The sequence below is a fragment of the Athene cunicularia genome, assembly GCF_003259725.1.
Source record: "Athene cunicularia isolate RWA chromosome 19 unlocalized genomic scaffold, athCun1 chr19_part1, whole genome shotgun sequence".
NCBI classification, from domain to species: Eukaryota; Metazoa; Chordata; class Aves; order Strigiformes; family Strigidae; genus Athene; species Athene cunicularia.
In genome coordinates, this window is record NW_020799124.1 from 6,109,271 (window position 1) to 6,128,448 (window position 19,178).

At 37.4% G+C, this 19,178-nt stretch overlaps 1 protein-coding gene across 1 annotated transcript; it reads left to right on the forward strand.

Annotated features, from left to right (window-relative positions):
- The first annotated feature begins 3 nt into the window (after nt 1-3).
- Nucleotides 4-16,994, forward strand: NCBP3 (nuclear cap binding subunit 3). The gene is made up of 13 exons (XM_026861629.1): nt 4-156; nt 1,883-1,948; nt 3,598-3,703; nt 4,657-4,782; nt 6,918-7,046; nt 9,245-9,318; nt 10,159-10,267; nt 11,020-11,119; nt 11,421-11,527; nt 12,654-12,939; nt 13,716-13,873; nt 15,079-15,243; nt 15,753-16,994. Exons 1-13 carry the CDS (start codon nt 4-6, stop codon nt 15,986-15,988), a joined length of 1,815 nt encoding a protein of 604 aa, XP_026717430.1. The 3' UTR covers nt 15,989-16,994.
- The last annotated feature ends 2,184 nt before the right edge of the window (nt 16,995-19,178 follow it).

The following is a 19,178-nucleotide window of genomic DNA, read 5'->3' on the forward strand; positions in this document are numbered from 1 at the left end:
GCCATGGCGGCCGTGCGGGGCCTGCGGATCTCGGTGAAGGCGGAGGCAGCGGCCGCAACGGCTGAGCTTCGCGGCCCAGAGCCTGAACCTATGGAAGTGGAAGAGGGAGAACTGGAGACCATCCCCGTGAGGCGCTCGCTCCGGGAGCTCATTCCGGTGAGGGGCGTGCGGGGGGGACGAAAGAGGGACCAGGTCCTGAGGGGGGGCAGAGTACGTAGGGGTGGAGGGTGGCGGGGTGGGGGTCTGTGGGCATCTGTAAAGGCATTTGGGGTACATTCGTGGGAAGAGGTGCGACATGGGGTGGGAGGCGCAAGAGGGGAAGTGAGGGAAGTGAGTGTGGTGGGGAGTGGGGCCATGAGGGGACTTAGAGGTGCCTGAGGGGAGTTTGGGTCAAACTGTAAGAGGAAGAGTCCAGGACGGGCTTGGGAGCGAAGAGAATAAAGGAGATGGTGGGGTGGTGGAAAAGAGGATTTGGGGTGTAGTGGTGGACTGTAGCGAAAGGCTGTGGGTAGGAGAATGTAAAAGGAGTGCTTGGTGCAGGGAACATGCAGAGTAGGGAGCAGAGGGGGTGACCGTGGTAGAACTGAGTTGGAGACATTGGAACATGGGCTCTGATGAATGGGTTTTGAGGGTTTCCTTTCAATTTTTTTATTTCTTAAGTATTCTCGTACAAGTTTTATTAGCATTAGGTTTATATATAAAAATGGGTCAGAGTTCTTCTAACCTCCTAAACAGTCTTCTGCTCTCAAAACCTGTGTGGAAATTACTTCAGAAACTAATCTCTAATTAGCTGATTTACCAACATGCTTGAGCTTCTACCAAATACATGGCCTAGGAGACAGCACCCAGCTGTACTTCCTTGTGCTCCATGAGTCAACCTTATACAGTGGGGGTCTTTAACTTTAAAAATGCTTTTTTTTGCTTTTGTTTTTCTTTTTAATAACTAACCATTTGGCAGCTTCAGAGAAACTTTGACACTGGTACTGAGAAAAGCAGTTAGATTGTGTGTACTTTGGTATTTTTAAACTGAGACTGGCCTACTTTCTAGAAAAAGTCCTTCAGCCAAAATAATTATTGCAGCACAAGTGTAAACAATGTGTTTATCCCTAGAGAAAACAAGATGTGTTCTTGCAGCTCCAGAGTTTTGCCAGGTGATGGTCCCGAGGGTGCCAGAATGAAGAGGAGCCTTTTTTTGCATATGGGAACTGTGGAAGAGACAGAATTGGGTCATTGGTCCAGGGTCTGTGTGGTTTAGTGCAGTCTTGTGAATTCATCAGTCCTGACTGATGGAAATGAAACTTGTAAATATTTTTCCACATCATTTTTACTATTTTTCAGTAGGGTCGTATCAAAACAGTAATGCTTTATATGCTGGTATTTGGAAGTTGGGTTTGAAATATTGATAGGACTAGGGGTAAAAGTTACTTGTTTAATGTGGATATGGCATGGTGTTCTGACTTTTAAGACTAAAAGTTACAAATTGACACTTCAGGAATCGTGTATAACTGTTAAATCTGTTCATGTTTTACAGGGAAGTTATTCCCAAAACCTAATTTTGGAAATATTAGTTAGGAAAGGTGTTTGATGACTTTTTCATTCTCAATACGCTGAGAGAGAGTAAGTGAAAACCATAGCAGTGGCAGACCCAGAAACTAAATTTTGTCAAAGGAAAGAATCCTTATAGTAAAGGAAGTTTTATTCAGTTCATATGCTTTTACTGACATCAGTGAGAGTTATTGCTTGTGTACCTGTCTGTCAAGGGATGTAGCTTGGAGTAAGGATGCATATCTTGTAAAAATGGGCAGATTTTTTTTTTTCAGCATAGCAAGTATGTTGCTTTCAGTGTTCACTGAGATTTCACCACCATTTTGCTTTGTTTCAGGACACCAGTAGGAGATACGAAAACAAAGCTGGGAGTTTCATTACTGGAATAGATGTAACCTCCAAGGTAATTTTTGTACTATGTTTTTTCAACATATTCTAATTATTGCTACTGGAAAGGAGGAACCATTTAATTTATTTCTTCCCAACATGCACAAAAGCTTAGCCTCATATTCAGATAGCTGGTGTTTTTCAACAACAAGGGAGTTCTCCTTTTGTTGGTTCTGGCCTGCATCAGGACCCAGTATCTTGTAAAGTGTGAGAATTAGCATTTTTAAGTTACAAAAGTTTGTGTGCCAAAACCTGAAAATGTTTCTGTTGCCTTGGTGCCACTCAGCATTGCAAAACAAAGCCCTTTCAGACTGGTCAGCTGCGGGTTTCCCTCTTAGGTGAGTGACAGAAGGAAGAACAAGTGATTGGCAGGAACATCTAGTTTCATTGCCTTGTATCTTCCAAGGGCATCTTACTGTTTCGTTGTTTAAAACGTAGTTTGAAGAATGTGAACAGCTGCTGCATTTAAATAACTTAGTTACATAATTCTGTGGAACTTCTTTAATCCTGCAACTCATCTCTGTATATTTAACACCAAATTGGCTGTTGTTTCTTATTGTACAGTTGACCACTATATCTAGTATTTGGTAGTGGAGAAAAAGCATTTAGTCTTATACTTCATAGGACCGATACAATTTTACATGTTCTAACAAGTATGAATCCCCACCACAACAGTGTGCTGACAAACCCCATTTTTCATTAGTGAAGTTTAGAAGATTGTGCTTATTAAACGCTACAAAAGGGTTCCAGATGAAGACTGAAAATCAGTTTTTTGGCTTCAGTAACTAGCTTGTGGGTTTTGTCTTTGGGTAAAGAATTTTAAGTTCTCCTGGTCAGGGGAAAGCTGTCATCTTTTGCTATGTTCTTTAATGATACAACTCTGAAAAAATTTAAGAAACGTGGCTAGAGATGTTTTGGCAATCTTTAAAAACTAGTAAAAAGCCCATGTTTATTTGGATATCATTGTTGGCAGTTTTTGCTTAATCATAGTTTGTGTTCCAAATTTGACTTCCATTAGTAAGGTACAAAAATCTATAATACTTCCTAATAAACTCTGTAGAATAAGAAGCTTCTCAGTTTCAAAAATTGTATGAGGTCCACATAAGCTGTTGCTCATGAGATACTTAAAAGTAGCATGAATTGCCAGTCTAAATGAGATCTTTATAGTCAGCACTCCAGCTAGTGCTGTTAAATTCATGCTCAGAAAGGCAAGTTTACACTTTTGTATATATTTAAGAACCACATAGGGAAAAATCTCTATAATCTTAAAAGACAAATTTTCCATGTGGTGGAAATGCTTGTTTTAAGAGAGGGTTGGCTTTTTTTTTTTTTAACAACAACCTCTGTACATTTGTTAGGAAGGAAAAGATGATGTTACTGATCCATCATGGAGTCTGAGCATTGTCTGAGATACCTTATTTTCCATGCATCTTAATTCCTGTTATGTTGCTGAACCTACATTAAAACCATTATGTGTCACATAAATGTTTTAGTGAATTATTTCTACATTCTGAAACTTAGTGGTCTCTTCAGAATTAATAGAATTATTAATATAGATTGTTGTTGTCTGGTAGATTTTTAATTTAAATATCTGGCCTTTTGGTGCAACTAGTTGGGAATGCTGCTGTGATTCCTATTTTCATTGCATTGTTTTGCATTTTGCAGGAAGCAATTGAGAAAAAGGAACAAAGAGCCAAGCGCTTTCATTTTCGAGCTGAAGTGAATCTTGCCCAGAGGAATGTGGCGCTGGATCGGGACATGATGAAGAAAGGTATGAGTTTATCCAGCAGTCAGGAAAAACGATCCCTCTGTTTACTTCCGCACAGTTCCTTTACTTGATCTATCCTGTCATACTTCCTGTATCCCCAGAGGTTTTCCTAGGTCATTGCCAAAAGAAATCAGTTTGTGGGGTTTTTTCATCTTTTTATTTTAATTATTTTAACTTTTTTAACTACTTGACAGTTATCATTTTGCTCTTGCTTTACAACCCCAGAAAAAAAATTACATCTTTTGTGTACCTTATTTACTGTTTGGCAATGGCACCTAGTGCTGCATGTCCAGGATTCATTTTCTGGATCAATGCTGCTTTAAGAATGTTTAAATCTTTCGAAAGGACCAGACCTTGAGCACTGTTTGTGTTTGAGTGGAGGACTGTGGCCCATGCCCAGTGAGATCCCATTCTGTGCTGTATGCACAGTGAGGCTGGACTGATTGCACATGTGCTCTTTGATGGCAAGCTGTGCATGTTGGAATATAAGCAGATTAACGGCATGTGCTTTTGGCATCCAGTTAGTTCTCAAGGCTTTTTTTCCAACTGGCAGCTTGGACCCACTAAGCCACAGCCTTTAACAGCTCTCCATCAGATGGTACAAGTGGAAGTGCTTTGTAAATGTGTCCTGGTCACAGGCCTCATTAGTGTTCTAACTCTTTAGTGCTTAATGGTAGTACTTTGACAGTATTTAAAAAGAAATTTTTAAGGCAGTTTGATTGCATCTACCAGTGGTTGTAATGTTACCTCTTTATAATTCTCAATTTATTAAAAGTTTTTCACTGTGGAATAATAATCCAAGTTATGGTGTCTTAGAATGGTGTGCATCATACATTGCTTTAATTAGCTTCTCTTTAGCTTATTTAAAATGTTTGATTTGTAAACTCATATGCTACTAATACAAAAGCTTGGTCTATAGGAATAAGTAACAGTTTTATATCTCTTCCTCTTCACAGCAATTCCTAAAGTGAGACTGGACACAATTTACATTTGTGGAGTGGATGAGATGAGTACACAGGACATCTTTGCCTATTTCAAAGAGTATCCTCCTGCTCATATTGAGTGGTTGGATGATACATCATGTAAGTAAATGAAGTCTTTTGTCTAATTCTTACTCTCTTTTTTAATATTGGTCCTAGCTATACTCAACACATCTTAGTGGCTTTCAGAGTCACTGATCTTTTTTCTCACTTTCCCTGTCATATGCTTTAGTCAAAAGAGATTTAGAAGGAAGAAATAGCGTATGTTAAAAATCAAACCCACTATCTGGTTGAGTGTTATTGGAAAGAGATAGCATAGAATAACTTGTGGAAACGAAAAAGGTCTAAAATTTTGTGCTGCTTACATCTTGACATAAATAGTATACCTGATTGTAAGTGTTGCAAAAGATGACATTCTGGAAGAAGATTATTGAGCTGTGTGCAGTTAGGCAGGTTGGTTTTGTGTTACGAAGGAGCAGACTTGTTGGCGTATTTGTTCAGTGCATTCTCAAGGAGAAATTAGTGGGTGGAAGAAGGTAGCAGCTGAATGTGATTTACATAGATCGGAAAAGGAATGTAAATTAATGTTGCAAGGACTGTTTTCGGAAATAAACACGCTGTGAGATTGCCAGAAACATAAAAGGTTGTTGACAGTCATGCTTTCTTCAGCGATGTTAAGGATCGTACAAGAGCTGTTTGCTACAGTTGAGTGCTGGGTCATGGAACTGGAAGGCTCTGAGGTCATGTGACTAGAAACCCTGTAACTGAAATAACATAAAAAGAAGTAGGAACCAGTGCAGGTTTTCCACTTGGACTGAAATTGCTGGAAACTGTTTTATTGACAAGTATGGCTAAGACCTGAGAATTAGTAACATTGTTCCCTGCAATGACCCCGGAGGAATTATGTTCCAGTGCAAGAAACAAGATATGGCATACTACAAAATATTGGTAACCTTGAAGTCACTGTGTATGACAGTTTGATATACTGCCACAAGGTGACAGAAAATTTGAAATTCATTGAGCCCCGAGTGGACGATTGCGGGGAAGATCTGCTAGATGAACCTGTGGTGATGCATAAGCTAGCTACGTGCAGAGTTTAACTCTGTATCTGAGGCTGCATTTCTAAGGTTGTCTGATTGTCCTTTTTCTTAAATGTTCCATGCGTAAATTTAGCATGGAACCAGAGTGAACTTGCAGTGCAAAAATGCAGGCTTCAGAGTCATAACAATACTTTACCCATTAAAACACACCTTTTTTAGTGATTTCTTTTCATGCTGAGTGGCATGCCAGCTACACTTGCTGAAAATATTAAGAAAAAGCATTGTCTTTTCAACATAGAGTTGCATCACAGCATGGCAAAAATGTTAACATTCCCAAATGAATTACATCTCAAGGTGTCTTAGTGCAAAGGTGAATTTAGACAGTGTTCTGTGTTTCAAACTGCTGAACATGAAATGATAAAGGCTTTGAAAATTTGGAGGTGTAAAGAGCAGGTAGGCATATATAAATGAAAAGTTATTAGCCAACCACTGAAGTTAGTATCTGGGTGTTACACGCCTTGTAAATGCTGTCTGTCCAAAGTAATTTAAGAGAGAATCTTTTAGTTCAGGACATTGTATAGTTTTCTTGAGGTCTGAATACATTCTGCTTAATGGTAGAATTAAATGACATTTGTTGCTGTAGTTGCACTGAATGCATCCATGTAGAAAGCTTTTGTTCAAAACCTGTTTCCAAGCAGTTTTAGTGCTTGAACAATCTCTCCTACTTTCCCCTATTTTCCTGCTTTTTGGAAAAGATTAACAGGAATTCCACAGTAAAGTTCAAGGTTCTGTTAAATTGCCAAAGGGGAAAAAAAAATCAAGGTTTCTTTCTTCTCCCCCTGCCCCCCTTAATTGCATTTGTGTGCTAACAAATTCATGAAATACACTGACCCTGATCCAGTATCTAATCTGCTGTGCTCAGGAAGCAGTCTCTAATATACATGGGTGTGCATTTCATTGATTTTGATCAGTTGTTGTGTGTGTGTTTTGGTGATGAAAACTGCATCCCCCATCTTACCAAGTGGGTTAAAGAATATGACTTTCCTTGCAAGAGGTACATCTGATTGTGCTTTTTTTGTCATGTCATTATTTAAGAATGTTTCTGAATTTTTGTTAGTAATTTCCCTCCAGTAAGGCAGCATATGTGATGGATTATACAAACTCATTTTGGTTTTGTATGTTTTATATATGTCATAGGTAATGTGGTCTGGCTTGATGAAGTAACAGCAACGCGGGCTCTAATAAATATGAGTTCCTTGCCTGATCAGGAGAAAACAAAAAGCAGAGAAAACAATGAAGAGAAGACAACTGAAAAAACCAAGAAAGGTAGATTGAGATATGCATATATAGACATCATCTAGTTAAATCAATGAAACTTTAAACTTGTGCTTGGGTACTGTATAATCTAAATTACTGAAGGAGCTTCTATCATGTAGTTTCAGGTAAATGTATTCTGCCACTTTAAAAAAGGCTTTCATCTTGGAAACCTTTTGAAGAACCTGCTTCTTAAAAGGTGGGTTGGAGCTAGACCAAAAGCAGTAATCCAGTCGATACTGAACATGTTAGATGCAGGGTCATATTCAGATGTGATATTTATAGTGGTACATGTTGCACAGAAATAATGTCTGTGTGATGTGTGTACAAAGGTAGTAAAATGTATGGTTTCTAAGTGTGGAAAAAGCAGGTGTAAGAAAATGTCCTATTTTTGAAATACCACAGGTGATTCCTTTCTTGATACACAGCCATCCTTTAAGTATTTCGTTCACACTGATGTGACATTGTATCACTTCACCACTGTATATAATCTCTAAATTTCGCTATTATACTTTCAAGAAAGAAGCACACTGAAAGATCAGTTGTAAAAGAGTCAAGCAGCAAAAGTACCTCTTAATGTGATACATCTGGTACCTGAATGTGTAAATTAAAAATCAGGCTTTTGCTACCTTATGACTGTTTGGCTGTTAGGATGGTGTGATAAATTGCTGTGACCACACGGCACAAAGCAAAGAGAGTTGTATTTATCAATGCTTCCGTAGGTTTTGCTTAAACATACTATGAACAAAATGCAGAGTCAATCTCTCTATTAGATATTTGCAGTGCTACCAAAAAGTTTGGGGTTTAGGGCTTTGTCAGACTTGTGGATCCTTCTAACTCATCCCCTTTTCTTTGTTGCTTTTCTCCACAATGCAGTGGCTCCTCAACCATCCATGTGACTTTAATTTTGAGGCAAATATTGATAATGCTTCAAGTAAGACTTGTTACGAAGTTTTTGGAGATTAGTGATTGTCTTGTTTAAATGGAGCATAAATACATCTATTTAATCGTGTTGGCTACAAATTACATATTGCATCACCATTACACCACGTCTCAAAATAAGACCTGTCATCTGAATTACTCCTGTTCATCTGGAAAAGTGGGACATTAGATAAAGTACAAACTGTTCAATTACATGTTAAGGTGTGAGATGCATACAGAGACACTGGAGTAATCTGACTTAGTTGCATTCCTTTTTTAGATAGGAATTTGAGGGATATTTAGGCATTTAGGGAAGCGAGAGACTAGTCTTTACTGAGAGAAGCTTATCATTTGGTGGGAGACAAAGTGCGTGAATGCTGTCTGTAATAAAACTTCATCAGGTTTGATTTTGGCTGATTTGTTTACCTCGATCCTCTCTTTGGTTTCAGTTTGGTTAATTGTTCTTTATTCTTTTCTTTGAACTTGGGTATATTGTCAGGATCTTTTAAAGCTGCTGCTCTCTATTGTAAGTTTTCAAGTCTATTGTTGGATGAGATTAAGATAAGGAATTTTGAAATATAAAAGGTTTTTTAGTCCTATATCTGTGAAGTACTTTAAGATCTTTGCAGATGATATTGGTATATATTGATAGTTGCCCATGTTCACTACTTTTTTTTTGAGGACTGTTTGGGGAAAAAAAAAAATCCAATATGGATTTTTTTACTCTGAGCTAAAAAGAACCCTGAAAAATCTATACAAGTATCTCACAATTTTAGTAGTTCTCGAAGTGTGCACTCTCCTGTTAGTTATTTCACTTCAAAATTAAGTCACTGAAGTGTTTGGGGTTTTGTCTTCTGTCTCAGAAACTTCTAAGCTTTTTTTTGATTTACATTGTTAGTATTGGGTACTTGTGGGTACTTGTAAGTACTTGGCAGCATTTTAAAGGGAGGCTTAAGGAAATGGGCTTTTATATGCCTTTACAGTCTTGGCCTTGCTTATCTCTGTCATACCCTGAAATGCAGTGCAAGTTCATTTGCTTTCAAAGAATTAATCTGTGTGCTGCTGCAGGCAATTATCTGCACAGAGGCTGTCTAGTTAATGTTATTCTGTGCTCATGTGTGCTTCAAATTTCTGTAGACATTTACCGTTTTGATTATTCTCTAGGCTGCACAGAAGAAAGGATAACACCTTCAGTTTGATTTCTGAGAATGTACATACTAATAATCAAATATGACTGTCACACTAAAATGGAGGTTATTTTTGTTTTCCCCAATTATTTTCCTTCTTAGAAAAACAGGAGGAAAGTTCTGATGATGAGACGGAAGAAGGTGAGGTTGAGGATGACAATCCAAGTGACGTTGAGGTCAGTACAGAAAGAAAGTATTAGGGAAATTTTGCTCTGACTGGTGTGAAGTCTTCATAACATTATAGTTTTAACCATCTGTATTTGCAATTCACAGTTAATTATCAAAATTAATTAAATGGGGATATGACAGGAAGTGTAGATTCCATGTTGATGAGAATAGCCATGTCAGAGTGTTTTGTGAGAGTAGATTTTGAGGAGTGCTAGGGCATCGAGCATGTAAGAGCTAGACTGGCTGCTCTTTTCTGCTGAGAGGAGGCAATGAAAGAACAATAATGGAAGACAACAGCCTTTCAGCAGTGAAGGCAGTGCTTAAAGAGACAAATAGGATTTAGGCTGTCCGTAGATATGTGTGGGAATCAGCATATGCATTGATGTTTTGTTAAGTAATTTAATCTTCACTGACTGAATATATAATAGGTGTGATTAGTATTTTCTTTAGGAATGGCTGAGTGAACCTCCATACATCATGGAAGTCTGAATTGGGCATGAGAACCTGTTAGTAAAACCATTTAGATATGAAACAAGCAAAATTGAATAGTTGTTCTTCAGTGTCCTAGTTGTGCTATTTATTTTCTGCATGTCAGTAGTATAGTGTGATTTGAAAATTATTGGATTTAATAATCTGAGATAATGTTATGAAGGAAGAGAAGGAAATACATAAAATTATTGGGGCAAATTACTTCAAAATTCACATTGGTTTGTTATGAAGAGTTTATTTGAACATAATTTGAAAAGAAACTTTCTTAATAATCAGTTAGGATTCTGTGTTAGGAATCCATTTTCATTTAACAGTAATTTTATTTTTGAGTCCAAAATACTTTTTTTTTCCCCCCAAAGTTGGATGCCCTCTCCCAGGTAGAAGAGGATTCTCTCCTGCGTAATGATCTTCGTCCTGCCAATAAACTGGCTAAAGGAAACAAGCTATTCATGAGATTTGCTACTAAAGGTAAATGAACAGCTTAACAAGCATAATGAATTAATCACCTGTAGTTTTATTTGTTGACTAATTAATGACTTGGAAGTACCTAATTGCAGAAATGTTAGGTTTTTGGTAATCAATTAGGTATTAGGATTTTGCAATAAATCCACATTTAACATGTGAATTAAATCCAGTTCAAGTTGTATGAAAATTATTGTACTTTAAAAATTTTACCTTGGTCTCAGAGCATTCTTTTCAGTACCCTAAGATAGGTTTTATGATGCCTTTCTCCACAGAGGTAAATTTCACATTTTATAGATACAAAAATCACTTAAGATGCTGATGAGGTATTAGTGGAAATAATTGCTAAACACAGTTGAGATATTAAATGGTGTTTATGAGTAAAATGAAATTCCATATAATTTCTGGCCATGTGGGAAGTGACACATCTATAAAGAAAAGAAAGGTCATGAATAAGGTAAGTATAGCCTCCAGCAGTTACAGTGGGGTGTAATGCTCTGTTAAGGTGATATGTAGAAACTCAGTCTCCCTAGAATTAAGTTTCTAGACAAAAATAAAACTCTGGTAGTGGGAGAAATTTCAGAGGTGTCATCAAAATTCGATCCTTCATGAAGGAGATTGAAGCAATGCTGATCTGTAAGACATTCAGTCTTACTTTCATTCTCTGTGTCTTTGACTGGATGGTTATTTATTTTTATGCTAGTGTTTGTAAGATATATTATAAGAGGGAAATATTCCTTTAATTTATGTTTTTTCAGATGACAAAAAGGAGCTGGGAGCTGCAAGGCGAAGCCAGTATTACATGAAATATGGCAACCCGAATTACGGAGGCATGAAGGGGATTCTTAGCAATTCATGGTGAGTATTGGATAGAGAAATTGGAGCATTGCAGGTAATTGGACAAGATGGTCTAAAACTGCTTTAATTTGTGGATTTTCTTTCTATTCACGTTATGTAGATATTTCTAATGTGTAAATAATGCTTTTGCAATGTTACTCTGGATTTGTAAGGGGAGTATTTTCCCATGAAAATAAAGAATGTTTATATTCAGAACAGATCTCTGACATGTCTGCTATTAAAATGAGTGATAATTGCATATGCTTAATCCAGGACTGAATATGGGTCATTCGTGATGCCTTTTCTTTTTACGGCATTTCAGGAAACGAAGATACCATTCACGTCGAATCCATCGGGATGTGATAAAGAAAAGGACACTTATTGGGGATGATGTTGGCTTGACTCCTCCTTATAAACATCGTCATTCAGGTAATTGATGCTGATTTGGCATCAGTTGATGGACTCTGTAAGATCACAGCTGGGGCATGGAGGGCTGGAAAGGACCTTAAACAATGCCTCATGTAATGCCCTGTGGAGCGTGAAAGTGAAGTGTACTTTTAAAAAAATCTGTAACTGCATCACATTTTCAGAGTTTGCAAGGAACAATTGAGGCAGAAACTTCATGCTGCTCATTGCCTTACCAAAATAGCTACTACTTTTGAGGTGATGTTTTTCTTTTACAAATTTAGGACATGGGGGCTCTAGCATCAAGGGCAAAAGGAAGAGATAACATCTTTAAACTTCTTGGCAATTTGTTGTACTTGCTATGTCAGTTCTTGTGCTCTGTGAAAAGGCAAGCTCTAGATGTAGAACAGTAAAGATTAAAAAATTCTATTAATTACACTTGAATATCTTCATCTATTCCCTGAGGGAGGGGATGTGCATTAGAAAAATAATTGGTGTAAAAATCTTTGACGTGACACAAATACAGTGTCAAAGTTTCATATGAATGGCCTGTTAAAAATACAGCCATGGATGTATCAAATCTCATGGAAGATTTTTGCATGTTGATAAGGTACTGCTTGCTGAAAAGCTGGTTGCACACTGCTGATGACTAGATTTAAGTTGTTGATTTGTATTTAAATCAGTGTATGTGATAAATGTGTACTAATGATATGTGTGTTCTTTTTGGCATTACTGCTTACAGGACTTGAAAGGATTATTGCAGAGCCAGCAGCTGTCACCTTAAGCCCCACAAGATCATAGGAACTGTTATGCTTAGTTGAGGAAATACAAACTGCATCTACTGCAAGAGGCAGTTGTACTTTATATATACAGTCCAGCTTTATGCTTGAGCAGGCTTCTGCGATAGTGAACAGCATGGACTTTTTTTCTCCTGCGGCAATTTTCTTCCACTTAGGCTATTCTGTAATACGGATTCCATCTGGAATATTTTTTAAAATATTCCCTCTCTCTTTAGCTGTAGAGAACTACAAAGACTCGTTTGTAGTGGATCATTAATTACAGTGTTTTTGGGGGGGTTTGCTTTGGTTTTAAGGTACCTTAAAATGAATTGTAAACTTCAGTTTATCAGAATCAGTTTGTTTTGCTACAGGCTTAGTAAATGTTCCTGAGGAGCCTATTGAGGAGGAAGAGGAGGAAGAAGAAGATCAGGATATGGATGAAGATGACAGAGTTGTGGTAGAGTACCGTGATGAACTGCAAGCTTTCAAACAGTCCCGAGACCGCAGTGCAGCAAGACGATCGAGTGCTAGTGCATCTGATTCTGATGAAATGGACTATGATCTTGAACTGAAAATGATATCAACACCCTCTCCCAAAAAGAGCATGAAAATGACAATGTATGCAGATGAGGTGGAATCACAACTGAAAAATATTAGGTAAAAGCTTCTTATTCTTTAAAAGTATCAGTGAAAAGGCATTCTAAATTTTAGTGACAGAGCTATCAGAGCTTAAAGACAAACTGTTGAAGCTACTTTTTCAATTCTTAACATAATTTTGGAGTAGATATTTTAAAAAGAAATACAGAAAACACTGATATAGGCTTTTAATTACAATGGACATTTTAAAAATGTACTTTCTTCACGGATTTCTGTAATAATGAAGCTCAAAGTGGAATCCACAGAAATGTGTGCAAGCACAGTTAATTTCTTGCATTTCATAGCTAGGCCCCAGAGAAATAACTCCTCCCTTTACCTCTTCCTCTTTTCTCAGAAAGAAGAATAACCCTTAAGTGCTGATGACAAAAATGAAATTACATTCATTATGGGCATATTAACCAAAATTGCATACATTGTAGATTGTTAAAATAACTTCAACATGCATTGTTTCAGTAGTATGATTATACTTCATTATAATGTCAAGTCTTTTAACAATTTTGAGGTTGCTTCTCTGCTCTGAATTTTGACCCAGAGGCACAGCATTAAGGAGACAAACTTTATACCTGCCTTGAAGTGGATACTGAGGTATTCCTGTGATTATTGCTAAAATAAGAATTCTGACTGGAACACGTACTCTTCTAAGTAATGTTTTTACCTTTGTTTCTGAGAAATCCTGATATGACTGTTTTCTGTGATGTAATTTTACATACAAGAATGCTTAAGAACTGTACTAGATTTCATTTCATTTAAGGGACATTAAATCTATTTTCTTTCAGGAATTCCATGCGAGCAGATAGCATAGCAACCAGCAACATCAAAAATCGGATTGGCAATAAAGGATCCTCAGAGAAAGTTGCAGATGTAAGACTACTGTTAGAAGAAAAACGTCAGAATAATACTGGGCCACGTCAGCCAAACAGCACTGTAAAATCAGGTAATTTTAAACTGTTTTATTGTGCAGAATTGCAACTGGCTCATTACAATGGATATATTCATTTCACGTCTGTGCTTCACTGCAAGTAACAAACCTGAGGGAATTCTGTTCAGCAACAGTTTCTGCATCCATACAGTTAATTTTTCCTCACTAAAAGACTGAGTTGGGGATTGCTTTGGGGAAAGATGAAGTACATCTGAGTAAAAGTGATGTGTATTTTTATCCTGTTTACTTGCCTGTTTCTATTTCCCCCACTTTGTCCTTTTTGATTTGCTCAGTCCTTGAGGCAGAGATTCTGTACCACTCTGAGAAACATAGCATGTTGGGGAGCTCATGTGCAAAATTAAATGTGAAATGCTATCTACTTATATGAAACAACATGTATTACATGAATATGGACAGTTTTTCAATTGGCAGGGTTTATTTTTAGGCTTAATTGACTGTTGCTTTTTTGACTTGAGTACATGTAATTTCAGCTATTTGTGACATACATAGTATCCAGAGGATTATCTAACTGATAACTGAAAGATACTCTTTTGTATCAATGTAATGTAGAAGTTAGGTCAGTATATTTTACTCCTCCTGCACATTTTGGGGCTCTGACAACTTGGCACATAAATCCTCTAACTTCCTTTGCCTTTATGTTTTGCTTTGAACCTTCTTTAAGACTATAAAATTCTACTTAAACCAGACAAACTTCAGAATGTAAGACTCTCATCATGGGTTAAGTATCAATACATTCTTGTATTCTGGTTTTCGTTTTATTCTGCAAAATACCAAGCGGTATTAGAATTCTAAAGCAAGGTATCTATAATGTGAAAAGGTTTGTTGAAGGCATAGCAATTTTCATATAATCATACCTCATGCTGGATACATACACCCTGTACTGCTAAAACAGAAGTGCAGCAAACCATGGAATAACATTTTCAATCTTCTGGACAAGGGCACAACCTGAAAGTATTAAATGTCAAATTTATTGCCAAAAAAAAGATAAACGAAATCTAGATAAATTGTATTTTAGATGTTGCCAGCACTGAAATAAGAGTATGAAAGACTTAAATTAAAAAACTACAGAAAAGATAAAACCAGAAAATCTGTCTAGTTTCAAGTTGTGTGAATTGTGAACAAATGTAAAACTAGCTGGTAGAACTAGACTATAAATGCAACATGATTTTTGTAATTTTAATCACTGAAAATATCTCTAGATGTGCGGCAAAGACTGGGAAAAAGACCACATTCTCCAGAAATTAAACCTCCAAGTAGTACCTCTGCTCCTCGTCGAGAACCGATATCAGATGTACACAGCCGGTTAGGAATCCCCAAACAAGATGTAAAAGGTCTCTACTCTGATTCCAGAGAGAAGAAATCAGGTTAGTTTTATAGAGAAAACGTAATACTGCAATTCCTTGACTTTTAGAGTATGGCAGAAATTTCAGCAGAAAATCTTGAAGGATGTTCAACTGAGTGAAGTTAAAGGTGAGTTAGCAAATCTCTCTTCAGAGCTTTGGAACCTAAATACACGTAGGTAGGTTGAGCTGAGTATTTTTATGAGCAGTATTTTTGTACAGATATGCTTAAAAGGAGAGAACTACTTTAAAGCTGTCATCAAAACAAGGCACTAAAACAAGTGTAATGAATGCAGTGGCACTTCAGACCCGTGTGTAGCATTTTCTGCAAATAGGAAACAGTGAACAAGAATGCACCGAGCCTCCCTTATTTTAATTTCGGCTACTGCTTCAAAGTGTAGTAAGTTCCGTGCCAAACAAGGTGGGAGGAGTATGAGGAGTTCGGAGAGATGCAGTGCATTTATGACTAGGTTCCTCAGAATTCCTCTTAGTCCTGTCTTTTTTTAAAAAATGTTTGTTTTCCATCTGATTAGGTAATTTATGGACCAGATTAGGGTCTGCTCCGAAGACACAAGAAAAGACTTCAGATAAACCTGAAAACTCTGTGGCATCTCCAGAGGAAGATGATTCAGAGCTCCAGCGGGTTTGGGGTGCTCTCATTAAGGAAAAAGAACAGTCTCGGCAAAAAAAGAGTCGATTGGATAATTTACCATCTCTACAAATTGAAATCAGCCGAGAAAGCAGTTCTGGATCAGATACTGAATCATGATTGTTTTTACATTCTGATCTTCACCTCAAGATTGTGACTGCAGTGTGGCAAGATTTCCTTTGCCCAAAAGCTGAACACTGGCAAAGACTCTGCAGTGAAGGTTCCAGAAGTGTCTCTGTTCCTTTTATACAAAAACAGAGACACGTATACCACTTGAAACCTAAAGCAATCACGTTTGTCTGGAGTCTGTGGTTGACCCTGTGTTACATAGGGCATTGTCATATATGTTTATTACAGCAAACCTGTAGTTAATTCTAGCAAAACACTTTTCCCCAAGCTTTGAACTTATAAGAAGAGGCAGAAATGCTCTGTATTTTTAAGACGACCTTTTTGTTCTTAATATTTTTAACATGGAGCCTTTTAACAAAATATTTTACACAGTTCATCCAAAGAACAGGGCATTTCAAAATCGACATCATTGCCTTGCCCTTCTGGCTCTTACCAGCACTTTTCCTTTCCTCTTGAAGTAATAACAATAATGCTTCCTGGGTAGGCAGCCAGCAAGGATAAAGCATGAAGGGACTGACATGTTCCCTTCCTCCAAAAATACTGAATGTAAATCTAAGTTAAATGTGTTAGTACAGTGAAATTTCACAGAGTATCCAAGCAGCATCACTGCTCTCAAGGAATTCTGCTCATTTATTTTGGTGATACTACATTCTGCTGTAGTAGGGATTGAGATGTGCAAGACTGCAAAGTTGGCTATTTGAGAATTGTGTAAATTCCCAACGGTTTAATTTTTTTTGTTGTTGTTACCTGATGAGAAATTATATTTCTTTCATTTTACTGTATCATGTTTTGAAGAAATTTAAACATTTTAAAACATACACTTTTATATTTGTGAGAATTCTCTTGTTGGCCACGGTGAAAGCTATAGTGGTGTTTTCCTATGTGCTGTTTAACTATATATATATAACTGAAAGAGAAAAGGAAAACTATAGGATCGCTGTCTCATGTCAATATTTTTGAATGTTCTTATTGTGTATTACATGTGGATGTGCACATGGTTGACTTGTTACATTCAGCTTTTTTTACCCGCAGACCCTCTCTAGGTAGGACAAAGGTTTGATCAGTGTGCAACTGCAGTTTTTTCTTGTTGCCTGTGGCATTTATTTTGATTGCCAATAATTCTAAATAAGGAATAATGCTAGCACATCATATTCTGGTAAACAGAACAGGTAGAAAAAACATTGTCTGCTACATTTTGATAGTCTGAAAATTTGTTTGCATTGTCCCTATTTCCTAGGTTGTCAGTCCGAAATGTCTATGAATATCTCTTCCCCTTTCTGCTTTTCAACAAATGTTTTACCTTTTTTTCCCCTACTTTTGTACTAAGTTGAAGTAGGTTTGAGACTTCACAAAAGCAAGGAATCTGCAATTAACTTTTCTCACTGCTTTATTATGTGTAAGAATAGCAGCATGTAAAATTAAAGGTAAAAAAGAAAGGTACAGTGACTAGAAGGGTAATCCGGGGACTGACTGGGCTTCAAGCCTTATTATTTCCTTGTTTTGTGATACTCATCCTTGATTTTATATTTAATTATTGAATATATAAATATGTCTCATAAAAGTACTGTTGAGAGTAAATGACTGCAATGTCTGATCCCTGTAATAATTCATTTTAACGTGTGCTTTCATGAACATCCCTTTCAAAGCTCTTGAATAGAATCATGCCCATACTGTACCCATTTCTCAAGATCCTGATAAAATTTATTTAACCAGTGTCTTTTTGCTGGTAAACCGTTGTGTTGTATTACAGCTTTGAATCCATTATGACCTTTCCTTTTCCTGAAAGGAGATGGTGGATATGAATCATGCATCTGGTCTATGTAGACAGGCTTCTGCATTGTTGTGAAGCTTTGCATGTTTTTAAGCTCAGCAGCTGGTTGTGGTCTGCTGTTAATGTTGCTGATAACCACTGTGTTTCCATGTAAATATTCACAGCTTGAGCCTGGTGAAGGACAGACTAACTGGTGTGAAGGGCAGAATGGGAATAGAGAATCTCTTCAATTGATATAAAAGATCTGAACTAATGGATATATGAAATCGAGAGAAGCGATGTAGGCAAAGGCTTGTGTTTGAGGAAGAGGAGGCATTAACACTGGTTTTGTCTTCCAGGTGGTCATAAATAAGCCTTAAAAATGCCTCCACGTCAGGCAGGTCTGTCGTGTTTTTGGTTTGGGGGGAGGGTTTTGTGTGTTAATGAGACCATGGTATCTTAGCTGCAAGTAAAATAGAGGTTTACTGTTGAAGGGACATATAGAGAGGGATTTTTGTAATTCAGTGTTGTTTGCCTGGTTTTGCTTTTTGATGATGTACAGAGAAGCCTTGAAAAATGTTTTCTGGTATCAGGAACTCTAGCTTGGGTCGTCTTTAGTTACCTGAACATGAACTGCTGGGTTTTTCTAATTAAAAATGAGCAGTGCATCTTTAGAGAATGCTTTTTCCTCAACATGGTGAACTTAAATCTCTTTGACCTAGAGAGAGAGAGTGCATAGAGAATTTTGTGTAAGTCTCCTCCTCTTTGCGGTCAGCTATTTTGCTCTTGCTAATGTGTTCTTGATCTTTCACTGAACTCCCAGGTATTATCACCTTCAGAGAATTTGATGGAGAAATTAATGTGCTGATACCGAGATGTGTAACCTATATATTTGACTAAAATGAAGTTACGTTGAAAATTGCAAGGAGAAGTTCGGCTTTGGCTTTTACTGGAGGATCTGTGGCTCAGGAAAAAAAGATTCTGAATTTTAGGTGACTTGTTACACGACCACACTGGTCCTTCTTCTAGTAGGTGTTTGCTGTTTTAAAAAGGTGTATTTTTGGTAAATGGTTCAGGCAACTGTTACATTGTGCTAAAGAAACAGTCGAGGGGGCTATGGATTCTGTACCTGCAGCTGTCCTCAGGCACTCACTGAGCTTGTGGCATTGATGGTGAGACTTGAAAGTGAGGGGTTTGGGTTGGGGTTTTTTTAAGATGATAATGTGTTTAAGAGACAGGAAAAATGAAAGCAAAACCCCCTTTATTTTCGGTTCAGGATGACGTTCTAATGTGAAAACAATGAAACTTTTATTTAAACAGCTGTTCCATTCTAAATAAAAGTGGTCTGGAGTCACACTGACCCATCCCGTTTTGCCGGACCGTCCATGGTAAAGGACCGCGCACCCCACCCCCCCCCCGGCAGCCCGGAGC

What these genes read in the sequence shown, in the direction of transcription:
- NCBP3 (XM_026861629.1), top strand. Translation starts at nt 4, where the DNA reads ATGGCGGCCGTGCGGGGCCTGCGGATCTCGGTGAAGGCGGAGGCAGCG. An exon ending in AACTGAAAAAACCAAGAAAG is followed by an intron (nt 7,047 to 9,244) that starts GTAGATTGAGAT and finishes TTTCCTTCTTAG; the next exon opens with AAAAACAGGAGGAAAGTTCT. An exon ending in AAACAGCACTGTAAAATCAG is followed by an intron (nt 13,874 to 15,078) that starts GTAATTTTAAAC and finishes AAATATCTCTAG; the next exon opens with ATGTGCGGCAAAGACTGGGA.